This window comes from Vidua chalybeata, chromosome 8 (genome assembly GCF_026979565.1).
Source record: "Vidua chalybeata isolate OUT-0048 chromosome 8, bVidCha1 merged haplotype, whole genome shotgun sequence".
In the NCBI taxonomy this organism is placed as follows: domain Eukaryota; kingdom Metazoa; phylum Chordata; class Aves; order Passeriformes; family Viduidae; genus Vidua; species Vidua chalybeata.
This window is the reverse complement of record NC_071537.1, coordinates 30,282,124-30,301,746: the sequence shown is the minus strand read 5'-3', so window position 1 is coordinate 30,301,746 and position 19,623 is coordinate 30,282,124. Positions and strand designations below refer to the sequence as shown.

Genomic DNA, 19,623 nt, shown 5'->3' with positions numbered 1-19,623 from the left:
AAAACACCTTCCATTGCAATCTATATGGTATATTGGAAAACTGTTCATTACAGTAACTTCAGTAACTTGTGTCAAGTCAGCAGCCACTTCTTCCCAAAGGTTTCTCTGCTCTGGGCCACAGCAAATTTTGAAACAAGCAAAGTTAGATGGATGTTTGGAGAACCAAAACTAGCGTAAAGAAAACAAAGCAAAGACTTATCTTGGTACTGCCAAATCCTGCACATTTTTAAACATGTTTAACAGTCTTAAAGCTTCAGCTCTTGGAAGCCTCAGAGGTCTCAGTCCTGGTGAAATGACCAGGTAACAATCAGATTTGCATACAAAGATAATATTTTATCCAGCACAAAATTGGAACAGAAGCAGTAATGCAGTACAGCTGAAGAGCAGCAATACTAATTAAGTGACAGAAGTTCTGCAGTTGACAGAAAACTAAAAGAAACTTTGCCAAAAATACATGAACACCACATCCCTGGAATAAAAAGTCAAAAAAGCCCAGCAGAATACATTCTCATTACAGAACTGTACTTAATGTTTAAAGCAGCCTCACTTATTTAATGTATGCAAGTCCCAAGACCAGATAACTCAGTGTTTTAAGTGGCAGTAGTCTCTTTCACTGCTATGGGCAAAACCAAAAAAATATTTCATTGCCTGAAAGGATCCAAAGCCAGCTTTTTATTTATTAAAGTTAATTTGGGCATATTTACCCTGAGTTATATTACCTTCAATCAAGCTATAGAAGTCACAATGGGAAGCCCATGTATAATCACACACTATAGACATAATCACAAAACTGCAAGAGATGGGGACAAATTCTTTGCAATAAAGTGATTAAGCATATTTCCTCTATTGTCTCAGCAGTTGCCTAAGGAGAAAGTTTCCTGACGTACCCAAAGCTTGAACTGTAGGTTCAGGAATCCAGTACTTTAATATTATTTTCAATACTAGAGGAAACCCAGTTTCGATTCTCTCAAGACTCTGAAGTCATGCTCATTCTCAACTATTTTTCAAATCTAAAGCTTTAATCAGCTTTGACAAGTGGCTTCAAAGCTACCTACTCCACTGAAGTTCCTCTTCCAGGCTCTTCCACTAATGGCCTAGGCTCAGTCCCTTTAACACCTCCAAATGCCATAGTAAAAAAATGGATTTCCACTTGGATTCTTACCTTTTCAACTTTGGTTTTCACCCTACATCAAGTCTGCTAGAGACTTGAGCTAATTTCACAAGTTAAAATCCACAGTCACTGTTTGCTGCTATAAGAGTATCTTCTCTATTTTTGGAAATATTAATCAACATCAAAATTAATGGCTATAGGGAACTAGCACTAAAAATAGGAGTGGTCCCAAATAAAAATTACTTCTGCTTATTCCAAGGGAAACCACATTTTATTTTTGAGCTGTCTGTTAGTGTAAGGCAAACCACACTGCATGTAACCACCCCATTCACAAGGGTTGCATTTTAAAAAAAAGCGTCCATGCTGCTGTAGGTCACACTGCGTGGAATATTAATCTGTCCAGTGGCTCCAGAGAGAAAAGTGAAGTTCATAACCCAAAGGCTCAGAAAGGTCCTACTTAATCATTACACATTCTTGAACCCACGGGTGTCATCAGAGACCAGCCTCAATGTCCTGCCTCTCCCAAAAATGCTACAAAAATGCCACAATCTGAACGAAGTGGTAAGTGGAACCATATAACACCAACTCTTGAAGTAAAAGTAAGCATATCTTATCTCTACCTCAGACAGCTGGTGGTTTTGTTTTTAATCATCCACAGTTACAGACATTTTAATTTTTTGCCAAAAGGTCCTTGATTTTCAAACAATTCTGTTAATCTTATAACCCAGAAATGTACTTCTGAAGCCTCTTAGAGCATTCAAAGAACAAACCTTTCCATTGTACACAGGAAAAGGTTTCTACAAACTTTGTATTTGGCAGATGCTGTTGAGGCAGCATCTGGACTTGTCATTCCCAAGTAATGTGTTTCCTCAATTATACCTGGTACATAGAGAACCCTGAAGATTCTGTTAGATGCCAAGTTAAGGCTGAAAACCAGAATCTCTACCAGCCTTATTCATGCAGTTCTATTCTAACAAAAATACAATGCTAAAAGATGTCTTCATTTCCTCCCTTTTGAACCCAAATAATTTATGGGGTTTTTTTAAGACTCATGCATTAATTAGTTTGAGGGTTAGGTTTTGCTCTCAGAAACAAATAAAGCACACTATGCTGATTAACAAAAAAATATTTCTGAGAGAAGAATTCTGTTAATACAATTATGTTTCACTGGTTATATGTAAATGGGCTAAGAAACCAGAAGATACAAAAGAAATCGTGTGCCTTTTCAGAAATGTTATTTTCCAAATGCAAATGTAAGATGATTTGCCCAATTCACATTATCCTCTTTGTACAAATGTAAATTTCATTTTGTCTCAACCATTCAAGGATAACTTTTAGGCAAGAAAAGCTAGCCCTCAAAGTTCTAGAAGTAGAATAGTAAAACCAACATTGCTTACATTGCAACTACAGCAAATTAAAGACTGCCAAAGCAGTCACATAAAATATATTTTATGTTTCTGTGGCTATATTGTCTTCCAAGTGAACCATAAGCTGTTCACTGCTGAAAATTGAATAGGTCAGCTTCTAAAACATTCTAATACTAAATACACTGCAACTGAGTAATCCTAGACATGCATTTAGATGTCTATAAAGGCAATGATGTGTTCTAGAACAAAATCCTAAGCTGGGGGAAAAAAAAAAAAAAAAGATTAGCAGTCAGAAGTGAATAATGACAGAGAACAAAGCCAAATAATAATTCTTTGGGGTTTTTATATTAGTTTAAGGTAATGTTACTGTACTGTAAAAACTCATCAGGCTATCTTTAAGCTAGTGACCATCTTCCTGACTCTCCTTTCCATAGTTTTGATCAATGAGTCACAAAACAGGATGGGGGGAGGAAATAATAAAACCAGACAGTGGTAGGAAGGCAGGCACAAGCACAAACTGTTTTCTGATTTTCCCGTTTGAGCACTGGAAGTTCCAACAGCTTTAACACAAAAAAGTACAGCATTATATCAGGCTTCTCAGATCAGGAAAAATTCTGCTTGGGAAATCCTTGCACTTAAAGCCAGGTTGCAGGCTTCTGAAATAAATTGCACCTAGTTTTCAACATCAAACACAAGTTCCAACTGTCTTCGTGATGCATGAGTAATGTTCCAAAGATGATAAACACAGGGCAAACATTCATCTAGTTAAACCCACCTCCATGCTGATGCTTGCAGACTGCCAAGAAACACAAGAGAAATAGAAGTAACGCCCTATTATTTTGTCAATGATAACTGAGCAGCAAAGCAACAGAGATGGCTGACAAGAAGCTCAGTGCAGAGATAGCCTCTCTCGGTGGGGTGTTTCATTTCCCTCACATCCAAAACTATCTTGTCAGATTGGTTGCTCTGTGCCACCGAGGTCAGTCGTGTTTAAAGTCATACTGATCAGCAAAAACTTGCAATCACCTTTACTGCCTAGACTCTACACACCTCATCTCATTTGTCCTGGAGTAAATTGTTACGATCTAGTCTGGCAGGTGTTGACAACAGAAGGATTGTACTGTTGGCAGATGTAATATTTTCTTCTATATAAACCTAGTACTTTCACAGGTTTCAAAATTTTGGAATTTCAAAAGCAGAATAAAAAGGACCAAAATCTCAGAGAAAGCTCCTGTGCACATGGAACACAGGACTTTGCCAGACATGTTTTTACACACATTTTGAGGATGATTTCTATCAAATATTAAAATTATTGAGCCAAAGCAACTTAAAAAAAAAAAAAATCAGAATTTGGCTCAGGATCTTCCTCAGCCTTCCACAAGCATATAGGGAGTTGCCTCTATGTACAAACCCAGGAAAGACAAGCCATTCTGTCCAGGCTGCAGAAGTGCTCAATAGCCTACAACGTGCTTGCTCAAAGCAGACATCAGTTTGTGGAACACTGCAAGAGTGGAGGCTGTTTGTTTTAATTAGAAACATCCTTTTGTGCCAGATCATGCAGTTCTTGGTATTTCCTTATCTATAACGCACAGGGCACACATGTGGGGTCCAGCACATTTTGTAACACAGTACATGCCAAGACCATTAAGTAAGAATGTCAGACTCCACAGGACACCTCTAGATGTGCTCCATCTGTTTTGAGCAAGCTTCAGTCCAGCTGCCTGCCACAGGCCAGGCACACTGACCACGCATGCTCTGCACTCACACCATCCTGTAAACATGGCAGAGAAAAGAGCAGCTCAGCTGCAGAGCAAATGTTGATTTAAGGCAAAGGTGTGCCAGACAAGCAGTAGGGACACTTCTTTCTTGTAAGAGATAGTCATGTTAATCATTCTTGTCAGAGATAGTAATTTTGCATTGTACTAACTCAAGAGGTGTTACAAGTCATATATAAGTAAGCAGAAACTTCTCATTGTATATATTAGGATTACCTCACTGAGAAGTTGAACTATTGGAGAGAAGAGTTCTGATGATTTAATTGCTTAATTATGTAAATTATTTTAAACTTTCACACAGTCAGGACAATACACTTAATCCCTAGACTTACATATGCTTACAGATTTCAACCCATGAAACTGAAAACCCTTTAAAAAATCTGACACCTTGTTTGATTAGAACAGCTGCACTGTTATTACTGGAACTAGATTCATAAGAAGAAAGAATAAGCAGCAATGTGAAAGCAAAGAATGCAGCTTCAGAGCATGCTTTAACCATACCCTAAAGCCTAAAATAATGCTGGTTTTGTCCTGCAACCTTTCATTCTCAGCACAGCACTTACCTAGCAACTCCACAACAGCAGCGTGAGCTGGTGCAGTTCATTGCAACTAACAAAAGATTAACTTCTATAAACACTAATTTTCATTCTAGTTGACAAAACAATCAGACTCACACAGTGGTCACAGAGTTTGGAATGTGAATGAGGAGAGGATGAAGGACAGGATAGCCCCTCCCAGCAAAAGGACAGTGAGATCTATTTAGCATGAAATGCCAAGGATAACTGATACACAGTCACTGACTCATTCCAATTCTGTGGTGAGACAGACATTGCAGCACATCTCATTCACAGCAACTCCTTCTTCCCCACAGGTGCAGCAGCAATTTATAGGCCTTTAAACTGAAGAATACTGTCAGAAATTCAGCATCCAACAGCAGTCAACATCCTTCATACTTCAGCTGCAACCATTGTGCCAGAGAGCAGGCTACAAACAGTCAAAGAAACTCTCCCACAAATGGCTCTTCTGCCTTGAAGATCAGTCTATTAAGCTATAGCTAGTCCTTCCACACACATGATGTTATTGTTACTTGATTCCATCCGATCAACTGTGATCTCTTAAAGACAAGTTTGACAGCATGTTGATTAGCGATCAAGAGGGTAAATATTTTTATAGTTTAAGATTTTAATTTTAAAAATTGTATTCCATGAACAAGACACTAGGTTTACAGTCAGAGCATACACAGTTACATAAAATATGATCTACATGCTAAGCCTGGTATTCCTGACAACAACTCAATCAACACAGAAGCTATGGCTTCAGCCACCCATTCTCAGATATATAGTAATTCTAGGGGCAGCTGGACATCTGGAAATGACAAACAACAGAAGCATTAAAAGTAGAGTAAGATCATGCCTTGGAAAATACCATTAAAGAAACAGCTCCAATCTGTAAAGCAGCAAAAGCTGAAAGAGACTAATACTACTACCTAGCTTCAGGTCACCTCCTATGTCCCCCAGACAGTCTTTGTCCAGCCTAAAGCATTTAGTTATAATCTAATATCGGATTCAAGGAATATTTGCAAGGCTCTAAAACTGGGGTGGGGAAGACAGACATTATAAATACAAGCAAACAGAAAGCTAACTACTAGTACCCAAGACAAATACATCCTTCTGTAGAGCACTGCAACTTTCCCTTCCAACGTTCATGGATTCTGACCTACTTAACTGGAAACAAACCATGTACAAAACATGAAGGGAGAGAGTGTGCTGCAAAACAACACAGATGGGGGAACTTTCATTTTTAAGTGAGGAGGGAAAAAAGTTAACAGATTACAGCAGACAGTCTGCTTTAACAGATTGCAAGAACAAAATGGCCATCTACTTTGTATTTAGGATGCTTTCACATCTTTGCTTGGCACAAGAGGATAGTCTGATCTCATCCATACCAGGCTGTGACTGACAAGTATTCAGTATGTTTACTATTAAATACTGTCTCAGCAACTGATGTGTACACAATCACTCAGACCTTATAAATGAGAAGAATGAGCAATCCAAGCAGATGAAAAGTCAGGCACAAGCTCTATTTGATGTTAACAAGATGGACAGTCACAAATTTAAAAAATTATTTCCACCATTAAAGACTAAGAACAAGATGCGCCACTCTGAGAAGTTTTCTGAGACTCTGAATGAAATAGTTTATCTTTTTGTTGGTTTTGTTACGTGAAAAAAAAGGAAAAAACCTGCAGTAAACATTCCAAAAATTGTTGCAACAGCCAGTGTGTTTTAGAAATAATAATGAGCTATACTTACTACAACAGCACCCAATTGACACAGAATTTGAAAATGGAAAGATGTTTTAATTGTGCACTTCAACTCTTCTGCTTCTTGACATAAAGATATGCAATTAGTACCAGGTATTTCACAAGTTTAAATACTTAAGAATAACAGAATTGATAGAGCAAAGGGAAAAGATTTCATTACAACAAAGTTCTGCTGAAGATTATTATGTGGAACAGTGAATTTGAACCACTCCCTGTTTCCTGTGCATGACTCCTCAAGACAATTCACATGCAATTAAGAATTCAAATTGTCTGCTAGCTCTATTCCCTCGTTCCTTAAAGCGTTAACCAAAGTATTTTAGTGGCGTTAATGAATTCCAAATTGCAAAGTCTCAAATTGAATCAGAATGCAGTTTGCGTGGGACACACATGTCAGGACAAGTCCACCACATCAGAAGTCAGCAGAGGGCACTGCGAGACACTTACAAATTAATATTTTGCTGCTCTTTTGGCCCTGAAACATAGGAGGTCAGTCAGGAGTGGAGAGCTCTGCCACAGAGAGAAAAACTGCTGCTCCTTTCCATCACCAGTCAAGATGACAGGCTGCTATGGACTTATGCACCAGGAAGTCACCACGCCAGAATCCAAATGCTACATAAGAAAGAGCCTCAGGTCTTCACAGCTACATAGTATTTAAACATCTGTTTCTTAGGGTTTCTAAGGGAAAAATAGGACACACCTTCCAAACTCCAAACACACAATTCAGAGACTCCAAGTCACTGAAATAGGTACCTCTGGGAAAAGACCAAAGGAAAACAGATCAAAAAAGGAAGATAATGGGCACTGAAAAAACAGGACAAGAAGGACATTCTCAAGACCATTGAAATTAAGATCTCTCATGTCACACCACATCTACTTCTGTGCTACTTCTCACCTTCTGTTTTCACAAGAATTTTGCTTTATTAGCAAAGTTAAATAATAATCTCAAAGCTGTCCAAATTCTCATTGAACACTTTCACCTTCCTGAGAAATTGAATGCTGGCAAACTATTTAAATCCCACATCTAGGAAACAAGGACACGAGAAGGTGGAAAGGATTTATAAATAATATTTAGGACTCCCTTTTTAGCAAAAATAATTAGGGCACACAGATGAGTGACCAACGGCAACAAGGAAACCAAACTCCACAGAACTGCACAGTACATTATCCTTTATTGCCTTTTGCAATAAATCTGTGGAGAACAGTAGCTGTTCTCTTCACTCCCTGTGTTACTGGGTTAGGCTCATAGAGGACTTTAACTTATGCAAATACAACCCTTAGGAATTCAGGGGGAAAAACCCAACTAACTACAGAAGAATCTGCTCATCAGAAATTAAGGTACTCAGCATTGCTACCATTTCCCTTGAAACCAACACAGTCTAAGTAGTTAAAATAAGAATTCTCTGGTTGGTGCTCTTATGTAACAAAGCAGAAACAGGTTGAGCAGCTCCATCTGATGTACAGAAAGCAAGAGTATGCCTCTTGCCTATAACCCGTGTAAAGCTTATGGGAAGACCACACTGACAAAGTGCACCAACAGCAATTCCTCCCACAGACTCTCTCCCAAACCTCTGCTGTCCTTTGCCAGTTCTGGAACGTGATGTTCTACTTTGCAAGATGCAATTATGTGACAAGTCTCAGGGACGGCAGCAAGAGGGAAGACTGCTACTTATCTAGGTGGTTGGACTGCAGCAGGAAAATATACGTGGCAGTATGAGAAAACTTGAGAAAGTTTTCAGATGAAATTACACCAAATAGCTTAAGGGGGTTTTCTGTCACCAACAAAACAGGACAATCCTATTATGTCCTGCTGTGGGTCACACACTACTGCTACATACTTTGTGCTAATTCAGATGTTTGTTGGGCTGCTTTGTGAGCAGATTCACTTCATTTGCCTGGCAAAAACTCGCACACAGCAAATCTCAGCTCAAACGACCTAATAAGTACTGGGGACCCCAGAGTCACAGTGCTACCCAGCAAGGAGCATGAGGAAGACTCTGATACCCAAATATTACTCAACCTTTACGAGGGAGTATAATTCAAATGAACACAATAACTCATCAGTTTCAGGAAAGAACAGTACAATGCCTATGAAAAACATCAGGTGTCACCGCAGTTTACTCTTTCTCAAACAGAACTTACACAAGACGTAACATGAAGCTTCTCGCCTAAGAAAGTTTGCCTCTTTGGCTTTCAAAAACTCGAGTTTATGAAGAGCAGTACACAACAACACTGCCAATCTCTTCAGCTGATAACCTACACTCAGCACAGACCGCCATCTCACACTCTCAAGCATTCTTCTAGTCCTCTCAACTCTGCTACAAGTTGAAAAGGAAAAGTTACGAGATTTTACAGGTTACTTTGGATCAATTTACAAGCAACGGTTGCAATTTGTGCGTAACAGGCACAAGCAGCGCGAGCTGGCGGGCTCCGCGGCCCCGGGAAACATGCACTTAGAGCAGGAGACACACGGGTAACCACAACCCCGATGCAGGTCTTGCGGGAGTTTCTGGGAGCACAGGGACTCTTTGAGGCACACAGACCCCCAAAAGGAGCGCAGAGCATCCGGTTCAGAAGGCTCGGGGAAGGAAAAAAGGGACGCCGCCCCTCGCCCGCCGTGCGGGACCATCCCCGCACAGGAAAATAAGCCGCCTCCCGCAGCCCCAGCCCGGCACTCACACGACCGCTCGGGAGATCATCCAGGACACCATCGCGGCGGCAGCAGCGACGCGTCCCCTCAGCCGGCCGGGCCGCAATGGCCGCAGCCCTGCCGCGCCCGCCCCGCCCGCCCCATTGGCTCGGGGCTGCGCGCCTGCGCCGTGCGGCCGCGCGGGCGGGGCCGCGCCCGGCGGGGCGGGAGCGGAGCGGGGCCCGCGTGGAGACCTCGGCGGTGCGTGAGGGGACCGGGGCCGGCAGCGTGGGAAAGGTGTCTGTCTGCTCCTGCCTCTTCATCCAGGACCTGTCTGAGCAGCAGTGCCGTCCTTTCTACACCCCCACACAGATACAGCCTTTGCAGAGCACCCGGAAGCGAGAGGAACACATAGAAGTCATTAAGATAGCAGTAAGGCACCTTTCTCCCCTTCTCTCCGCCTCTATTTGAAACACAGTGACCAACTCTAGCAATAAGAGGGGTGCGATGCTCACCCCTTGCCTTGGTCTTTGCCCTGTGCTCCCTATGTGCTCGCAAGGGTGTAGGATGTTTGGTAAGCCAAAACATCAGTGTCATATATTGAAGTCACCTCAGGTTGGCCGGCTGCCCCGGAGCGTGCCGAACCACTCGTGTGCTGGAGGGGTTAGGTAAGGTTGCTGTGTCACCCAGGGACACCGGCTGGAGCCCTGCCTTCTGAGCAGAGTGTGGGGCCAGCCCGCTCCTGGGCTCCTGCACCCCTCTCAAGCCCTACGAGAAGGTGCTTCTCCTCTGTGCTTGCTGATGAGCACTCAGAGCCAAAGGCAGTTTAAGGTCACGTCCTTAGGTGGGCCACACAGACTGCTACATGCAGTTAATCCAAAACTGCAGATGACCAGGAAGATAGACATGGAAGGATTAGTGCTTGTCTGCCTTACTTTTGTTTCTTCCCTTACACGTCTTTTTTACCAGCTGCTGCCCAAAGCCCGACAGCAAGCAAGACGATCCACAGTGTAACCCAGTCCAGGTACTCTTGCCAAGGTCATGGTCTGGCAGGCTGAGACACGCAGAAGCTGATTGCTTCCTGATACCTTAGTTAGTCCATTTTTGCAAATTAGTTTTGCACTTCCTGCAAAACTGTTTGCACACATAAAAGAACAATATTTTGCTGAAACTGACTGCTTTATCTTTTCTCAGAAGACTAGGTGGTATGAAGTCCTGCCCATGCCATTGCTGAAAACATTCCATTTTACTCTTCTGATTTCAAGTGTAACAGAGCAATATCCAAAGTGATAGATGTCGGTGCTACTGAACATGCCACTCAGAGATAAGGTAGGAAAAGAGCAGTTTACAGTTTCAGCACTATTTCTGCTGCCTCTCACAGCAAATGACATGCCAAAGTCAGTGTCACAATCTCTAGAAGAAATTAGTTCTTTAACATATCTTTAAGTGCAGATAATATAGTTTCCCTTCCTGCCATACAGAAAGAAGAAAGAGCTTCATCTGTGTAAGCTACTGTCTTATTCAGATGAGAGGTGTCAGGTAAATGCAGAATGGTTTCTGTTCCACAGGCAAGCACCAGAATTCTTCACCTCCTCCACCAATAAAACCCAGCCATGGGCATCTTCACTCCCCTGCAGCCTTCAAACACACCACACACACAGCCAAAAGGAGGGAAAGAAAGGGGGTAAATAAACAATTGTGGAACATTTCAACAAAGACAGTGTTTGAAAATTGTTGTTGTAGTTGTATACTGTGAAATTTGAAGCCTGAAATGAAAAAGCAGACAATGTAAAAAGAAATTATTTTTAACCATGCAGAAATTCTTGCAAACAATGGTACTGCCCATCTTGGGTGTCTCCTCACACTGACCTTTGTAGGGGGTTACTGATGCAGGAAGAGGTAGAGAGGAATTTGTTTGTGAACAATTTAAAGCACACCACTCATCAATCTTATTTTTGAAACAGGCCTAACCTGAAAGCATTCTTCCTTTCATTCAATGAAAGGAGAAATCCGAACCACTGCTTCTGTGCTCTTTGAATAACAAACCTCTCCAGTGGTAGCCTGGGCAGAGGAAATTCACACAGCAGAGCATTTGTAATATAAATTACCTGGCAGAGATTACATTTTAGGCTCCAGTTCTGTAAACTCCTGCTGCCTGCCTGACGTTCCACTGAAGTTTGGAGCATTCCAGTCCATTTAGAGCAAACTGAAAGATGAGAGCTCTAGTTCACAGCATATGAAATTAAGTATACAATACATTTCTTTACTGCAAGCAATTATGTTTGGTACTAGCTCAGAAAACCATTCCAGGAAAAGACTTATACTCTTTTTTTACTGTCTGAGATTGTATATACAATAATTCTGTAGCTGCATAATTTATTTTATATGGAATATGTTTATACAAAATAAAACGTGGTTTTCCTCTAAGAGACATTTATTTTTCTTGTGTTTGTTACCATGGCAATACTGTCTCTGTTGGAAAGCTAAATTTACATTTAAAGAGACATTTTTTTAAAGGGTAAAGGCAGATGGCTCCTAAGAGTAATTTATCTTGCTCAGAAGATTACAATTTATTTCACAGAATGTTTTGAGACTTAATTCAGTGCAACAAGCTGGGTGGTGGTTGCTGGGCCCTCGGCAGACAGGCACAGGGATGCCCCATGAACTTCCCTGTATTCCAGTTCACACATAATGCTAATCTGTGCTCCTGCATGGCAGAAACACAGGGAGCAGCACAGCAATTAAATCCATACCGTGTACTTAGTCAAACTTGGCATGTCTTACTCATATGTCTGTCTATTTCTGTGTAAGGAAGAGAATTACAGGTATCTCATTATGGGATATTTTTAACACCCCTTCCAAAAGCCACTTAATATACTTAAAAGTTGCTTTAAATAGTTTTGACAGTGGTTGGAAAATCATTTGTAAAGGCCACCTAACTTCTTTGATATAATACAATGTATGTGTACAAACATCAGTGTTGAGTTTGCACCTCTTTTACAGGTAAACAAACATTTTAATTACATCGCAGCTGTGCAATCAGAGAATGAGCAACATTTAGGAAGACACAAGCAAGTCTGTGATAGAGGGATTCAGTTCCCTGCATTACAAGGATATGCTCCCCAAAGACAACACCACTTGCATCACATATGTTAAAAATACACATAGGTTGATCACAGGGATGTGTTTTTCGTAGCTTTACTGTTGTATGTTCATCTATCCTAGATGAGTCTCAAATCTAGAATAATTTGAAAAAAATAGAGATTTCTTTCAGTCCTGAATCATACCACATATGTTTGTAATTTTGGGATCAGAACACAGAACAGGTTATGCCAGTTTATCTGTTAAAACAGCACTACAGAATGGGTCAAGATAACTATTCCTTACGCTACTCTAAGCTGATGTTATTACCATAACTGATTATTAATTAATGTGGTTGGAATGTATAGTTTATGCTATCTTCAAGTATTTAACTCTTCATCTACCTTTCCTATGCATGAAGCAGCAGCAAAGGTAAGCTCTGATCTCTAGATAAAAAGCCCTTCTGCCCTAATGAATTTTAATTTGAAAGTGAATGTTGGGCAATGCTATGGATGTTTTAGGAACTCAAAGCAGCTGAAGCTTTTGCTCGGAATTCTGGACATGCCACTTCTTGCTCACACGTATTTCAGCCTCCCAGCACAGCATCTTGCTGAGGAACATGGCAAAGCCAGTTGGTGTCTAAAATTTTTTTTATTCCAGCATGCAGACAGAATGCTAACAGGGCAAGTTTATCACTTTCAGAACTGTGTGCATGAAATTTATTAACATTTCAAAATAGGAATGTAAAGCACCCAACTTAATGAAAAAACAAAGATTCAAATGGATATTTCTACATTTTTTTTTTCATTTGGTAGGTTTAACCACTATTGTTCTCAGTTTTATTACAGTCTGACATTCCTTTTAAAGCTCTTGCTGCAATATGAATGAGTAGAAACCTTAGGTTTTGAATAATTTCTTTCCCTCATGTTCACAGATATACCTGCAAGTGCAAAACCTGAAAACACAAACTGCAACATGATGTAAAATTCATGGTTTAAGGCCTTTCCTGATGGCAGTTTCCTGACTTTCAGGGCCCTGAGAATTCCAGTTAGTACTGAATTTTAAGCAAATTAGAATTTGAAATTAAAAAGGCATCTATCTAGAGTTGTAGGATGACTGCACTGTGTAGTAGAGGGGAATCCTTGCAAGCAGAGGAGTTAGCAAATGCAGCAGGCCCAGAGACTTTTTTTTCAAGACTATGAAAGAATGATGTCTAGCACTGTTAATTCCATGAGTTGTAGGTCAGGAAAAGCAGATAAAGCTGAGACAGAACACTGAAAGCAATTCAGAACAGTCCTATCAATATAAAGCCAAAGTGTTTTCATCACTCCAGCACCAGCCTGTTTTGACTGCAGCAGTCAATTCAGACAGAATCCAGTTAATCTTATAAGTACAAATATTAAAAGGGTACTCTACTTACTATTTTAAAGACAATTCACCATGCTGTGAAAAGGTTTATCATGCAACTGCTGATTGGTTTTATCAATTTTTAATGGGTTGCAATGGGTTAAGTGCCTGCAGTTCTTTCTTACCAGAAACATAAAAGCAACCCATTAGGATTTTTTTTCTTAAGGGAAATGTGATCTAAAGCGGAAGGGGAAAGTTCAGAACAGCTCCATCTGAGACTTTCTCCTGGCAGCAGTCATATGTCCATCCTACCTTATTGCTTCCATTTGGAGTTGAAAGCATATAAAATGTGGCCCCCACAAGGGCAAGCTGAGGCAACAGAGGAGTTCATTTTCAGCCCAAGAGGCTCTCACAAAGCCATTCTGCTGTACCTGTCACTTCCCTGCTTCTGTGTTGATAAGCTATAGACAGAAATGTCTGACATGTATTGCATGTGGACCTTCAAACATTACTCTGTGGGTAAGTGTAACCATACCAGTACATCCCACTAGGGCAGTCCAGTGGAGAGGTTTGTATAGTTATTTCTCCCATGTTCCCAAGTAGAGTGGCATTAAAGCTGTTAACTTGTTCAAAAGCTGCACCTGAATGTTTCAGTAAATATACATCTCCCTCATAAGAGCAGACCCATTTTAAATTATGAGCTACACATAATCTGGCATCTGATGATCCACTCTTTGGGATTTGAAATCTGTATACAGAGATGGACACCAAAGCCATATTATTCCTTCCTGTCTGGATAATATAATCTCAGCTATATTCCATCACTACTTGCGGTGCGCCACATTTAATAATTATAGCAATCTGTTGGAGATTGTTTTTAAATACACCTTCTGCTTTTGATGTTTCTGATCCCTGTGGAAAGCTTATGTTATTTTATAGTCTGCTGACTAAGCTCATGTGCACACCAGCTGCATTTTATCAGGGAACAATGATTGCCTTTTGAACTGGCTGGTGGATTTTACTTAAAATGAAGAAGAGATATACCTTCTTTGGCAACACTTAGAATGTTGTTCAGCACAATATCTATTTGCAGAATGTCATAGTCTCCAGCTAAACAATGGTTGTTCAACATTGCCACCAGCCAAAAAGAGGTGGGAAAATATATCTTAGAAACAGAAAGGACTCCCAAGTTTTTCTGATGCATAAGGAAACAAGGATCACTTCATGTCATTTGGAAAGATGTCTTGTCCTACCTGTTCCTGAAGCCTTTCAACAGCAATTACACAGCTTTTCTTAACTATGTTTACTAGTCCTTCATTATCCTACTGGGAAGCTTTTCCTTGTGTCAAAGTTAAGCTGAGTCACAGAGTATTCAGCAGTTTTTATCCTGCCTCCCCCAAGTATGGAAGGAAAGATCTTCATTTCCTTTGCAGCAGCTTCAAAAAACTAAACCCGATACTTATGTATCAAATCTTCCTTTGAATAAAGAATTCCTTATGGGATATTTTCTAGTCTTTTTGATTCCTCTCTAACCCAACTTTCTTGAAATGCAAAGCCCAAACCCATACACAGAGCTTGAGAGGAGCATAATCAGCACCAAGAGCTGAAGGACTACCTCATACATTATCCAGCAACTCAAAAGGCTGCCAGCAAAGGACACCGGGTATCAGGTTTCCCTTTTCTTCTTTCCCACACTCTCAGGGCAGCGCAGCACGATTAGCTGGGAGATACTCAGGGGAAGCTCTGCTGTGAGGCAGGATGGCAATTCCTATGTACAACCCCAAGATAGCCTTTAGCCTGCTGACCCCACTCTGCCTTGCTTTCTCATTCCAAGACAGGTCTAGTCAAAACTGCTGACCAACAAATGCATTTAAGCAAGCTGTTTTATTAAACAATATCCTGATTTGTTTTTCCCTTGGAGCTATGCTTTCTCTCTTCTCATTACTTGGGTTCCTTTTTCCCCCCCTAGAAGTGTCATTTCTCTGCATTCTCCCCTGAACTGGGGAAAAGGTCTCTCTAGATTTTAAAACTGGAAGGGAATATCAAATCATTTCATCCAACTTAAACCCAAGACACAAAATCATTAATTCATGTGTCATGTCAGATAACCTTTGTTTCCTAGAAGCAGTGCTGCCGACAAAGGATATTGATTTGAAGGCATCTGAACATCGGGGGTTTTTTTTCATTTTCACCAGTAATTTTTTTTTCCCCTCTAGAAAACTAAACTTTTAAACTTTGAATTTGCCTTTAGTTTGCAGTTTAGGTTCCTGCTGTGCTTTAAGTGATAGATTAGTCTCTCTCACTCATTAGGTCTCCACAAGGATTTATGCATGCATAAGTCACATTTCAATTTCTTGATAAATTAAACTGCAAGTTTCTCTGATTTTTTTTTCTTAAGTCCTTAAATGCTTTATGGTAGATTTCTAGTTCTAACCCCCAAATTTGTCCAGCATTTTCATATGCTGAACTTTGTAATCAGATTTCTGTTAACTTTACGAACTTTCTGTTCGAGTGGCATAAGATAATAAATCTGCCACCCTCTTTTGTTCTCATTAATAGAGAAAACAAAATGTTCTTGGGTGCTCATATTCAGTTGTTTGTCCTCTGATCCAGGCACCTGCCTTGCATGCTGCTTCTCAAACTCCTGGCTACCTGTCTGAATGTTTTGTTGATGACTGTTCTTGGAGGGCTCACCTAACACAAGAAAAATTACTTTCCTTTCAGAGCTCAGGTTATTAAACACTTCCACAAAGATGCTGTTCTCCCTTACTGGAAATTAAGAGAGTTAGCACAAGGTTTCCCAGGATTCTTCAGAGAAAGGGGAAGTGGGATGGACCCCAAAGGCATGGCTGGATAGGAGCACCCATGTCTCCTCACTCCTGCAAGCACAAGAACAACTTCTGCTCTGCCAGCTGACTGTCCTCCCTTCCTCCCCACCTCTGAAAAAGCCTCCCAGGCTTGTCCTGAGGTGCAAAATCAAAGCATGTTTCTATAATATATATCACCATCATACAGAGTGTGCAGTAGATCAACAGCAAAACAGGATCAACAGCCCTTATAAGGTATCTAACTTTCAATTTGCAAAGCTTCTAGAGGCAACATTCATTTCCACCCTGCAAGAAACAGGTACTTGCTTCTTGCTATACAGAGTGACTCAAGTCAGCACTGAAGAAAATAAAGATTACATAGAAAAAAAGAAGTTGGCACTTCTGTTTGCTTTCTTGTTCAACATTGCCAAAACCAGCAGGTATACTCAGCAAAATGTCTCTCTTGGTCCACAGGTCCCTACACAGAAACCATTTGTTTCTGCCTCAAAAAGATTTTTCCCATCTTACATGGCAAGGAAGTCACCCTTGAGTTTTCTCCTCTGTTACTTAAGTAGAACACTGCCAGCTAACAGAATACATTTCTATGTAGTCTGGTATCCTTAGAATACAAGTGTAAGCTGTTTAATACATTAGCAATAATTGTCAAAGGATTGAAGCCTCTCTGGAGAGCAGCAGGAGGTTTGCACATGGATTTTGTGCACTAGAAATCCCTATCAGTGTGTATTACTACCCACTCAGAAGGCAGCCTGAAGAAGTGTCTCATACTCGAAACTCTGCAACCTTTGCTTTCCAACTAGCCTTTTAGTTCTGAGGAAAGTTGACTCTGAGAAAAGGAGCACAGACAGTCTTTTAGCCTGTCTAGACATTCTGGATGCTGAATGTTTAATAGCCTGGTATAGCATAGTTGGACTATAGCAGTAAAGTGATGAAGGCAGGAAAAACAATAGGCAGAACTTCTGGTTTAACAGGCATAAATGCACTGTGTCTGTAGCTGCTCTGAGCTGGTAGCCTGCAGGAGGCAAGGAAAAAATCATCTTTTTATGTCAAACATGCTCTGTCTAGACAAATAGAGCTTCACCTTTTTTGCATACCCCTTGTCTCCCAGAAGTTGCTAGAAATAACTGTTAGACATCAAAATTTATACAAAAGGCACTCTCCAGCAACTCAAAAATGAGAATCAGTAGTTGGTTTGTTTTGGCTTCCTTTCACACAATATTAATGTATAGACAGTTCTTCCACATATGCTTTTTTCATCGTCTCTCACATATTTTGGAAAATAATCTATCAAGATACATGAAACCTGAATTAAAAAAACACTGACAAAACTAAAGTGCAACCTAAAATTCAGGAACTTCAGCATCTGATCTCTGGAGTACTTAGGACCACGAATTACAGTTAAATGAGCACTGATTGTTGATCAGCTGAATTAAAAAACAAAGTCACCTTTATGATTTTGAGTGGCTTTAATGTTTATGGTTGACCCACTGGGTTCATTAACATAAAACAAGTACTCAAGTTTCACCATCCTTCGTATGCAACAAGTCTTGTAGCTTATGCAAATGCTGGAAGGAAGACATGAATACCTCCCCTCATTTTATTTCCCTGCAGATGAGCTGCATCACAACTGTAAGCACCACTAAATTTCTCTTGTATCAATTAGTTCAGTCATCAATTGGTTCAGCAGATATCAAACATGTGCTTTCAGACCCTTTTTTGTCTAAAGAAAGTTAACTTAAGCAACATGAAACACAAGGATTAAATTGCTGGGTTATAACTTTAGAGGGCTCAAAGCAGATTATGATGTAAGAAAACTGGAGTCAACACAAGGCTCTGAGGTGGTGCTTATTGCAACCATTTCCTTGGACTTCCATTTCATCTTTCCATTGACATTAATTGCATACAAGAAAGACAGTGGATTTGCATTACATTTGGGCATGTGAGAGTCACAAATTACAGATTTAATAAGAGTCATTTAAGGCCTCCTCCTGGAAAGGGAACATCTCTCCCCAGCCCAACCATGCAGACTGGCTCATCACCTGCCTTGGACCTTGACCTTTCTGAATCATGGCAATGCTGTGTGCAGTCAAGTCTGCTTCAGGTAAATAACCACTGGGATTACAGAGCCATCAGACATGGCTTGATGGCCTTTTCTGAAGTCCATGTTAATGCAGTGCTTTTAAATATGGACCAGACCATGCTGAAGAATATTCTGCATAATATATTCTCATTACAATTACAATTGCAACTTGATGCTTTGTAATTTGGGGTCATCTTTTTAAGATATGGTCAGATAAAGAATACTTACATGTAACTGCTGCTGCAACTTAGTAAAACCAAAAAAAAGTTCTGGGAACATAATTTTGATTAAAAGTGAAAAGATGAAAGGGAGGGGGGAAATGGAACACCAAGAGAAGAAGATATATCTTCAGTTACTTTAATTTCTTTTTCCTAATTCAGTCATGTTTACTGTCAGTGGTGCTTTCAGCTACAGAGAACATGCTTTTCTAAGTTTTACCTGCAATTGGGACTTACCTCAGTGAGAAAAACACCTCCCTGGTTTGTACACTAGAGTAGCTGGTGCTTGTATTCAGAGAGTTTATTTACTGAAGACAAATGTTTTCTGTTGGCTGGACTTCAGCCAACTGTGCAAGAAGAACCAATTTCTTCTTCTGCCTTTTCCTGTAGGCACCACAGGAGCAACAGCAAGGATACAAATCAAGGAAGCAGGTCCCAGCACTTCTGGGATGGGAATCTGTGGAAGGTAACTTAGGGAGATGGAGGACGGAGAATTGGATTCCTTTGGTGCCACAAAATCAATAATGAACGTGTAATACATACTTGGTACTAATCAGGGTGTTATTTATACAAATAGCTGGAATTTATGCAAATACTACCATTTATACAAATGGCTGCTGGAATCTTTTTTCAAAGACAAAATAGAGAAGCCACCTTTTCACAGTGGTGCCCAGGGAAAGGGCAAGAGGCAATGAGCACAAGCTGAAATACAGGAAATTCCATTTGAACTTAAGAAAATACTTTTTCCACTATGATAGATTGCACAGAGAGACTCAAGTCTCCAGCCTTGAAGAAATATTTAAAGCTTGGCTGGATGTGGCCCTGAGGAGCCTGCTGTAGGTAGCCCTGCTCTGAGCAGGGAGGGGTCAGACT

General features: G+C 40.5%; 1 protein-coding gene across 4 annotated transcripts in view; it reads right to left on the bottom strand.

Moving 5' to 3' along the window:
- REEP3 (receptor accessory protein 3) overlaps positions 1-9,325 on the bottom strand; it is a 45,358-nt gene extending 36,033 nt beyond the window's left edge. For all 4 annotated transcript variants that reach the window (XR_008432001.1, XR_008432002.1, XR_008432003.1 and 1 more), the window contains exon 1: positions 9,250-9,325. Coding sequence is in view for 1 of the 4 variants with exons in the window: in XM_053948586.1 (XP_053804561.1) it covers positions 9,250-9,281 (32 nt within the window). In the remaining 3 variants the exon portion in view is untranslated. The remainder of the gene's footprint in view (positions 1-9,249) is intronic.
- Between the last annotated feature and the right edge of the window lie 10,298 nt (positions 9,326-19,623).